The sequence below is a fragment of the Enoplosus armatus genome, unplaced genomic scaffold (assembly GCF_043641665.1).
Source record: "Enoplosus armatus isolate fEnoArm2 unplaced genomic scaffold, fEnoArm2.hap1 Scaffold_116, whole genome shotgun sequence".
NCBI classification, from domain to species: Eukaryota; Metazoa; Chordata; class Actinopteri; order Centrarchiformes; family Enoplosidae; genus Enoplosus; species Enoplosus armatus.
The window spans coordinates 852-11,957 of NW_027261214.1; the positions used below are offsets into that span (position 1 = coordinate 852).

The 11,106-nt window shown below is 39.8% G+C and overlaps 1 protein-coding gene across 1 annotated transcript; it reads left to right on the top strand.

Moving 5' to 3' along the window:
- Nucleotides 1–343: 343 nt before the first annotated feature.
- LOC139307208 (M-phase phosphoprotein 8-like) lies at nt 344–8,677 on the top strand (the record flags this gene model as incomplete). Its single annotated transcript, XM_070931067.1, has 7 exons — nt 344–373; nt 1,707–1,853; nt 2,551–3,579; nt 4,822–4,918; nt 7,314–7,574; nt 7,817–7,939; nt 8,589–8,677. Coding segments are annotated over exons 1-7 (1,776 nt in total), but the record flags the coding sequence as incomplete, so codon positions are not given.
- Nucleotides 8,678–11,106: the final 2,429 nt, after the last annotated feature.

Here is an 11,106-nt window from a genome sequence, read left to right on the forward strand (position 1 = left end):
ATAGTATTGATAACCAGAACAAAATCAGACTATATGTTTTAGCTCTGCTGTTGATTGTGGGACAGTTTGTTTATCTTTTTGCAGGAGGGATCCCCCCTATTATCTCTTCTCATGTTGTGTTCACAAAGTCATGCTTTGTCACAAGAGGTTGCCACATTTTCACACTTAACTGTTAACTAACCCGTCATACATGCTTTTGTGTATGAGTGGGAGTGGTGTTAGTTTTTTCCTGTGCAAAGGCTGTTTACAAAGTTTGAAGGATTCCTGGCTTTCACTGTGTTTGTTTACATCAGTTTAAGTAATCACCCCCCCCCCCCCCCCCAAAGATGAGGGTCACACGGTCATGGAGGTAGCCGAGCTAAAACTAGCCCTAGTGAGTTATTAACACACTTTGCTTTACACGTGGCTTACTGCTTGCCTTAGATTATAAAGCGCCTCTTGAGAGTCTCCCAGGTTTTGTACCACCTGTGCAGAAAACCTCAGAAACAAGTCGAAACAGACACATTAAGAAAGTAAGCCTTGACAGCTGGCACCTCTACAGGAAGAGGTAGTCTTTAAAACAGAATGTTTGTATGTTGATGCAGTGCTGCAAAACATGCGGGCACTGGCTCAATATAGATCAGAGTAGAAAGGCTATATATAATCAGTGTACATGCCAGTCAGGAAAGTAGAAGGTGCACTGAATCAGATATCTATATCTATCTGAGAAGTAAGGGGCAGCAGCAGCCTGCAGATGCATGTCAAAATAATGAATGGAACAGATGGAACAGAATATCTAAAGTTAGACTTAAGCTGAATATAATCATTGTGATAACGCCAGTAATGTACTTTATAATAGAAAGACTGTACTGTAGATCTCTGTTGAGTCATAGTTGTTGTTGTTATTCCTTTTTATTTCCACAAAGACACATTTGATTTTGAGAAGGACAAGGGTTTACCTGTTGGTTTGTGCACTGTTGTCCCCCACTTTCAAATGCTTGTATGAAAACACTCGACACATGATCCTGGGTCATTTGATGTAAGCCCAAACTTCAGGAATCATTTGCAGCTCTTCAACTAACCTGTTCGCTTGTGTGAAAAAACAACAACAACATTTTTTAAAACCTAGATTTAGCCCAACTATTTTTGTTTATGAAAAGTAACACTGAGTGACTATGACTCAAGACTTCCTCTGGTCACTTCACAATAAAAGCCATGTTGTTTCACACTTTTTTCAGCATTGCTTTGTTCTCTTGATGGCTGTGCAAAAACCTGCACCTGACAGTTAAATATTTTCCTTGCTTGTCCCATTTGTTTTCCTTTGTATAGATGCTTACAATTTGGTCCAGGTCAGTAAATATGTGTATCAGCAAAGAGCAATTATTGATGTTGACATTTTTCCAGTAGTTGATGAGTGCAGCTTTAAGTGTTTCGCTTTTTCTCCCCAATGAACTTATGTTGTCTTCTACTATGCATCATCTATTGTGAGTACAACCAGTGAATCAAAGAAAAATGTCCACCATACAAAATACTATAATTATACATTTTATCTAGCCTGTCAGCCATGTTTGCATGCAGGCAGCCATCATCTGGATACCTTGCGTCACTCTATAGATTCTGTTTATTGGTGAAGTTGTCAGCATTGAAACCCTGACAGCTAACAGCCACCGTGTCAGGTGGGTGTGGAGGTAATGCTTGAGCTTCATATCTTCTCTCTCTGTTTTCAGGGTGAAGTGCTCTACAGAGTCCGTTGGAAGAATTACTGCTCTGACGATGACACTTGGGAGCCAGAGGCCCATTTAGAAGACTGTCGCGAGGTCCTCTTAACTTTTAAGAAATCCATGGCTGATGCTAAGGCCAAGAAAGAGGCAGAAGTCAAGAAGAGTGTGGTAAGTCTAAGTGACAGGTTGTGTCAAGTATACAGAATGCTACTGATACTGTATTCACCAAAGCAATAATGCTGGTGTAGGTACAGCATTTATGGAATACAGTGTTGACTCTTATTCATTGCAGCGTGTTGGAATGACCAACCTGTATTTTGGTTGGTTGCAAAACTCACAGGTGAATTATAAAAAAAACACTTTGTCCAAAAAATGGGAGTGAGGTTTAAATTGTTTAACTCCCCACTGCAGAACTTACAAGGTAGTAGTCCAAGAGAATGATTCATTCTGTAGATATCTGCAGGAGACCAAATGTTTACTGAGCAAAATTAGACATATCTGTTTCCTCAAGTTTATTTTGCTGTTGCATTAGACGAGCAAGCTTACTTGTTTCTCAATCAGTTACCTCACAATTAACAAGCCTTTCTTGGTGGGGTTATTACAATATGTGAGCACAGTCAGTGTCTCTTTGGATATGTGTGTGGTAGGAATAAAATTAGGCCAACCACAATTTGGAGTTTCATATCTTGTCGTGTTCTCGCCACCTGTAGGGTGGGGACTCATAGATAACCAGCTTCTACTCTAGCGATATTATAGGTCTAAAACTCCACAGGGGAACCTTTAAGCCAGAAAGCCAAAAAAACAATCTAAATCTTGAAATGTGACATTGCTTGTCCCTGTGTCTTATTAGAAACTGCTGCCTACAAAGAGCGATGTGTTTGATGCAGACTCAGAGAGTGACAGTGACAAAGACCGTCCATCCGAGACACCCACCAAGAAGAAGAAAAAAAAAAAGATCCGGGAAGAAGAAGAGGAACCACCTCCAAAAGATAAAAAGAAGAAGAAGAGAGACAAACGGAAGGATGAGTTCAGGCCTCTACCGGCACCAGAGACAGATGAAGAAGAAGAAGAGAGAGCCCCGACTCCCCCCTCTCCTTCCAAGGAGAAAAGGACTGAATCAAAAAAGCGGCTTGTTGACTCCGAAGAGGAGGACGATGAGCCTGTTCCCTCCAAAAAACACAAGAAGGAAAAAGGGAAAGAGGGAAAGCATAAGAAAGAAAGGGGAGAGGAGGGGAAGAAAAAGAAAGGGAAGAAGGAACGTAAGATTGAAACCTCTGAAGACGAGGCCACTGCACCTCTGGAAGACGACCTGAGCGACGGCCCGTCAGAATCCCTAATGGACGATACTGCATCAACAGATACTGCTGCAAAGTCAGCCGAAAAGGCACGTTTGGACGACAAGTCCAAACAAAAGAAAGGGAAGTGGGAAGTAAAGCTGCAGGGCATTAAGGACCTCATCCATGACAAAAAGAGCAAAAAGCCAGACGCCACCCTGAAAGAAAGCAGCCTCCAAAAACTAAAGAGCCTTACCTCGAAAGGCAAGGAGGAGGCTGCCCCACACTCAGACTCCAGTGATAGCTCCACCCTACATAAGAAAGTCAAGAGCAAAGGGCAGGAGAGCACATCAGCACCACCCAAAGTACCATCTTCCTCCACATCATCATCATCCTCCTCCTCATCCTCTGTCACAGCAGCTAGCAGCACCAAGTGTAAGGAGGAAGAGGTGGCAAAAGAGGAAGTATTGGGACAGAAAGACGCCACAGGCTCCACTAACCTGTTTGAGAAGTTCCTGTTAAACTGCGAGGCCAAGGACCGCGCCCCCCGCAGGCAGCCAGTGCATCAGCCCCCCCCAGAAAAGAGTAGCAGCAAACCCACAAAGGTATAGTATTAGTGCTATGTTTTGTTTTGCATCATATGACATAAAATGTTGGAGTTGAAAATGGGATACATGTTGATTTAACTTGCCAAAAGTGCAGAATAATTGTGTCTTTGGTTTGCTTGCTTGGAGCTCCGCCCATTTTGATTTGTGTAAAGTAACGTGAGGCTACACATTTCACTTTTTGTGTATCACAAATGTTCATACACAAACATGCTTTTTAGGATTTTGAAAATGTAATCTATGTTGCTTTAGAAAATATATAAAACATTACAATGCAGCAAACTCATAACAACAGACATACCATTATGTTTTCGTCTAATACATGTAATGCAGTTCTTAAGATTACTGGTGTTTTGTACGAATACAGAACTTACAAAACAGCACTCAGCTGCTGTGATAAACAGTGACCAGAGATGCTACACTGCCGTCCTCTGTGGGTCCACACAGAAAAGGCTTCTGTGAGCGCAATAGCATGCTTCTATATCTCTTCTATATCGCAAACCACTTCACCTGTACTCCAGCCTGCTAAACAGAGCTGCTCAGTTGGGTTTTTGACTCCAGTTGCAAAATGTTTGTTCATGCTAATAAGATGTAACATCAGTCCCGACTTCCTGGGCTTTTTCCTTTTATCAAGCTTTGTAAAAGTTTGATAATGTGTATTCCAACCATGCAAATCATTGGTCAGGTGAAAACCAATCCGGCTTCACAGTTAAAATGCATTTATTTTGAAGCACATGCAGGAAGTGCACAAGTGGCAGTGGTAACTGAACACATGTTGGCTTACTGCTGTAAATGGACTGAGCAAAACAGAAAACTGTATTTAATGTGAGTCAGTGACTTTGGAAGATACCGGATCCGCCTCTTAACGTCATTATCAGGTTGCATTGCTGGTCTGCAGTTAAAAGAAAGAAAAAAAAAAATATAGTGTATGAAAAGTCATACCAGCAAAAAAAACCTTCGACTGGCCTAAAGCACAGAGGAACTTACTGCAGAGAGGAAACGGGTAGTAACAAGAATGTTATCATAGGAGAAGGCGGTTGTGGAACAGAACCAGAGACACCTGCAAGCTTTACTGACAATACTGTCAGACGTTTCTGAAATTATTACAATTTTAGAGACTTGTATGTAATGGTGAACATCTCATTTCTCTTAGCCAGCATTAATGTTTACCCTGTTTGCTCAGTAGTTTGCCTGGAAAACTACAAGGTGTTGACATTGTATTTTTCCCCCCCCCAACATTAGCTTTTAGGAAAGACTGAGAAGGTCTCCAAGCCAAACAAAGAGTCTCCAACTCAGAAACCAGATCCTGAGAAGACGGAGAAGACCAAGCAATTAGATGGTATGCATGACACACAGGCACCGAAAAATCACATGTAAGAAATATTAACACAAACTGACTTCAGTTAAAAAGCAACCTAACAACAGGTGAAAACATGCCAAATACAGAAAACAAAGTCTAGGTGTGATTGCACCTTTAGCCTGTTTGTGTTATGTATGTGGACTCTGGCGGCTACAATGTGAAACAAGATGCTCGTTTACTAAAATGAAGGACTCTTCAAAGTCATATGGTATTCCTGATTTGGTTTGTTCACTACCCCGGAGGTGTGCATAATTCAAACTTGTATTTCATTCATCAACAGAGTGTCTGTTGCAACTGCAGAGAGAGAGTGGTTGTGCACAGCGAATTGAGTTTGTCTAGCAATTTCGAGTGTGTGTATTTTTGTTTTTTAATATATTTCCTAGTTTTTTGTTCACCACGAAGCATGAGAGGGAAAAGCTTTTCTTGTCAGTGGATTTTTACGTGTATCTAAGGGAGAGAGCAGCAGAGGCTCTGATGGTTTTGAGGAGAACGCATTTCTGTAGGGAAAAGATACCCTCGTACTGTTGTGTTAGCAGTATTAGTACTCGCCTTTTCCTCGTCGTGTGTAGTAAACCGTAGTTTGTTTTAGCTGTAAGCGCTTACCAGTTAGAAGGTAAGGCACAATCCGTACAGTAAGGCGGCCTCACAGTGCAACATGGACGTGATTGCACTTAAGAGTGCACAAGAAACAACACTCGGCTGTGTCATTTCTTGTGTTGGTTATGGTGCTGCGATGTCACTGAAATTGCTGTGTCGTTCAGTGCCACAGGTGGAGGCCATTGAAAAGAGGCCTGATGGATGCTTTCCTGTAACTGTCACTGATGTGAGCTTCTCAAATCATTGGCACAAGGCAACATCAGGGAGGAAGTACTGTGTTCTCTTTGCTCGCTTTGCCCTGAAGAAGAAAAACAAAACAATCTTTAAGTGCCGGTCTTGTAATGTCCCTCTGTGCATTATCCCAGATCGTCTGTGCTTTAGAGTGGCATGACCAGAGGACTGGAGATGATTACATTTTTGGACACATAAATATCCACCTATCCGATTTTTATACCAAATTAAAATTTCCTCATTTTGCAGTTATTAGTACTTGTAAATATGTAATTTTGCACTATCACTATGTTTAAGCCATTTTGAATGGGTTTGGCACACAGAAGGATGCTTAAACACCAGGGGTGTAACGATACGTGTATTCTTGTATGTGTGTTCAGTACAGGAGGTCCGGTTTGGTATGCAACTTCCTCAGTTCAGTATGCCCTGTGACTCACAACGTTTACTGTCAAAATTGTTTATTTATGTATACTACTTGCACACGTGGAACAGAAATTCTAGAGCACAAGTTTTGCCCGTAACGTTTTTGTAGTGTACCAGTTGTGACCCCAAAATTAAGGTACATACCAAACCAGGAATTTTATGTACCGTTACACCCCTAAACACACTGTTTACTAATTGCCTTGCCTTTTTTTTCACTAAGTTACTTAATAAACTTTTACTTTAATAATGTTAGTACTTGAGCATATTCAGTACATTTGTGAACAATAAGGGAACCACAATAGGTTTTAGTTTTATAATTTATAATTCATATTTCAGGTTAATTGTAAAAGAAATTCAAATGTGTTTTTTCTTTCAGTTAAATTGTGAATTCACTGTCCTATATTTTCAAGATGAGATTATTATGATGAGATTATTAAATTCAGTCATTTGGATTAATATATGCTAATAGTTTAAGTGTTTTCTTCAATTTAAGCCGTTAACTATGGTTCTGTGGTGTTTACATGAGAAGTTATCCAATACAAGTCAGCAGGGGAAATGGCTGTTGGTGGCCTTGATATTTTGTCAGTCAAAGCAAAAATTCTACAATCAGCTCAACTCAGTTTCTTTGCTCCCACTATAATTTTTTGTCACTGTTGTGCAATAATTTGGTCAGTTACAGATCTTAATCAGACACATTTCCACAAGTATCACATTCATTGCAAAGAAACAATTTGTGGATTCTGTTGTTTTTTTGGCTTGAGATTTTCTGTCTGTCCTGCACCTTGTGTTGTGTAACAGTCCATTTGAACACAACACGCTCAGAATCAAATACTTTATTGATCCCCGAGGGGAAATTGTACTCAGATTACAGGTATGTCAGGTAAAATGAAAGTAAAAAAATTAAATAATTGAAAAACTCGTCAGCCAAAATAATCACGACTTAATGAATGTGCCAGTTCATGCCAAATCAAAGCAGGAATGGGAAATGGCAACCACCAAGATATAACAAGCTGCTGTTTTGTATAGGTTTGATTGACAGCTGTGATGGAGGATGAAAGGCCATCTAGGCTCTTTATGACAAATCTGTCAAGAAATGTGACGACCTGCCTGCTCCCCCTTTCAGTCTCCAGGCCTGGCCAGAGTTATGGCTTCAGCCTGGACAATGATGAGAGGGAAGGAGAGGAATCTACAGCAAAGACGAGGCTTGGAGAGGATTCCCGGGAGCGGAGGGAGAGACCAGAGGAGGCGCAGCGGCCCGGCTGGGAGAGGAGAACCCCAACTGATGACAGGAGGAAGAGGAGAGAGGACAGTGAGCCCAGACTCTTCATGGCATGTGATGACAATCAGGACACCCAGGTCCCACCAGAGGGCGCTGACAAATCTGGTATGTTTTTGATTGGCGTATGAGCACATGCTGATCTTTGCTGCTTCCAATTAAGATTGTTGTTTCACGTCAAATTATAAATTTCCCTCTGCACAGTGGAGATGTCAATTTTGTTGGATTTTGACAAACTTAACTTGTTACTACAAACACTAACTGAGGTTTGAAACCTGTGAGTAAGATTTTCGGAGAGAATAACAGCCTGGCAACTAATGAAGTGTATCTTTCTGCATTACGTGTTGTAGACAAGGGCCACGCCACTCTAAGTTTAGGAATGGACCTCAACCTGGACTGGATGACTCTGGACGACTTCCAGAAACATCTGAATGGGGAGGACGAGATCCTGTCAGGTCCACCGTTATCACCCAGTGAGTATTTCCATTTACATATTTGACAATTAGCTGACTACTGTCCTCTGACTGATTACTACTGCTATCTAGAAGCTTTCAAGGGGTTGATAGGTGATTTTCTGACTTGGTAAAGGATTCTTAAAAAGGCATGGTGTTGTTAATTTACACATTGGTAGTATTTTGAACCACCAATTTTGGAATTTAAACCCTGACCTCTCAGTAACATCAACGTTTTTCTAAACATTATCTTACTGTTTTTCAACTTTAAATCCTTGACTTTAAAGTCCTAATGAAACTGCAGCTTCAGGATGTTTAGCTTCTTTAATGTGACGTATTTCCAAGTGAAACAAAATATGTGTGCAGGGTTTACGAGAGGGGGTTAAATCAGAACTGTAGAGGACTGTTGACTTCCACCCACACCTCCCTCGTCTGTGTTGTTGAATCAGAAGGGGGAGGAATCAAGGAAGAAATTAATAAATTGGACCACAACCACGCTCTTTTGGAAATGTAAACCAAGAGTAAATGGAGGGGTAATGATAATGCATAATTCCAAAAGGTGTTAGGTGTTCTCTTTTTTTTTTCTATATCTTGTTAAGTATGTTTGATTGTGAGATTTAAAATATAAATGTTCTTTGAATTTAATTTGGCTCTACTTTGTTCTTGTCAGGTGAATTGCGGGATGCTGTGAAAAGTGGAGATTACATGGCTGTAAAATTGGCACTTAATTCCAAAGAGGACTACAATCTGGACCAAGAGGTATGTTCTATCCCCTTCAAAATGTTTTGTTTTAATGAGTTTTATGGAACCATTCACCCCAACCATCTTATTTTTATTTGCTGACTAGCTGGTGCCTTATTTTATTTTGTTTTATATTTATTTTTAATTTAAATATATCCAGGCTTCTTGAGCCTTCAATTCCAAGACAAAAGCACATTTTACAAATTTTATAGCTTGCACCTTGGTTTTCCCCAGTGTGAATGTGTGGGAGTGTTTGTGCAGTTCAGTATGAGAAAATGTGAATGTGGATGACTCAGTGTCTGTCACAAACGATACTCATAAGGTTGAATACTTGCCCGGCCAGGTCCTCTTCATTACAAATGTATGAACTGACATTGCATTAAAATTACACTTTATTTTGCCGAAGGAGAAGCAACATGGTTGGAAATATTTGAAAAACATTTGGCAGAAACAACAGTTGTCCAGGAATTTTTTTGACAGTTTTTCTGTCTCAGATACAATTGTCTGTGTGTGATTTGACTTGATCAAATTTGGTACTTCTGGAACTTCTTTGGAATATCTTAGGTAACCCTCTAATAAATCAGCAAGTTACACAATAGTATCAGCAGGAATGGAAAATACTGAATAGTAACCATTAAGATAATGGCCCTGTAGGCCTACATAATGTAGCAGAGATGACTCTATTCCATCACATTCAAAGGATCTTAATAATTAACCATACAGCGCTTATAGATGGAAAAAATGTTTTTTCAAAACTGTGCACCAAGGAATCTGTCTCTTCAAGATCTACATCCACAGACTTTACTGTGTTGTGTCTACTAATAATTCAACACGTCAAGATGTTTTTCACAACTCCAAAGCACGTTTGCTTCTGCAACAAACCCAGGTAAGAATGTGGCCTCAAATTATTTTATTTTTCAATGGAAACGAAAATGTATTTGTTAAACAATGTTGTAATAGTGTCAGTATTTTAAAAGGTAGTCATTTAGTTCAATCATAACTTTTGTTTGTATTTTATGCATAGAATTGTGTGGTAATTAGTAGATTTTTAAGATAAATTGTCATGTTGCTTACTTTCAACTTGAGCTGAATTGTTCAAATGTGTGCAGAATATGTAAAAAAAATCTCCACTAAGCTCTGTGTTATGAGATTTTACTGCCTCTCTCTGTTGTCAGCTGGATGACATAACATGCTCTTTGTTCTAATTACTCAGTGCTGTTGGCAGTTTAAGTTAAGCTAATTTATTGTATCAACCAAAATAGTTTAAAAATGGCTCTTTAATGTATGTGTAATTGTACATTGGTAATTTTGACCAAATTTTGTTGTTATTCATTCACTATTATATATACATCATATTGTGTGCACATTAGAGACTATGGTGTCATCTTTCCTTGCAGTGAACAAGCCAATGGAAGACACTGAACACAAGAAGTGTTAGGACAAGATGAACCCTTTGAAGCAGGTACATACTGTATATGCTTTCAGAACATGTATCATCCTCATGATCATAGCACATGTGCGGCCAGCATGCACCAGTAACTATCATGTATTCAGGATCTTTTTTTTTCTTTTATCTTACATCGAAAAAACATAGATGACATTCAAATGAAAAAAAACGTAATGTTATGTGAATGGCTGAACACCCCTGAAGTGTTCCCATGTTTTGTATTTGTACCCAGCCTGGTCCTGGACCCTGTTATGTTTTTTTTTTATAGCCACATTGTAGACATGTTGTGTTAAATCACCCGTTTCATAGATTTTACTGTAAGAACACTGCTATGCTAAGCCAAACCTTTTTGTACAAAAGTAAGTGTTTTGATTGCAAACCATGAATGTAGGTCTAGTGTCAGTGCATATTCTGTTCTCTCCATGTAGCATTTCATCCAACACCCCATGACTACATATACTTGGTTAGACATTTACAATGTCAAAACGCTGCTTGATCCAATAAAACCATTAACTGTTCTCGAATGGGTCACATGTGGTTTTTGTACCGGAGATTTGAGAAGTGACAGGGGTTTTACCGATGGTGGGCTAAAAAGTGATGTGTGGCCATCACATTGACTTCTGTTTGAATGAGCCTGGATCTTGGTGGGGCATTGCCAAGGTGCTGATGTGTTAAACAGCAATTTGAAAAATGTGCAAAGGATTTTGAAAAGGCAATACAAAAAGTGTTACTTGACTTATCACCACCACTTAACCTAAATTGAAACCAAATTTTAGCTTTTACCCCCCCCCCCCCCCCCCCCCACACACACACACACACACACACACATTTGTTTCCTAATGGATCTGTGTTTTAAGTTCAATCAAATTATTTATGGGGTTCTGATTTGGCGATGAGTCTTACATATACTTGTTCTTTTACAGGCTTGTACTATTGGTGAGACGAGGTCATTTGAAGGAGAGAGGAGCTTGATTGAAGAGAGAAGTTCGAGTGATGCTCT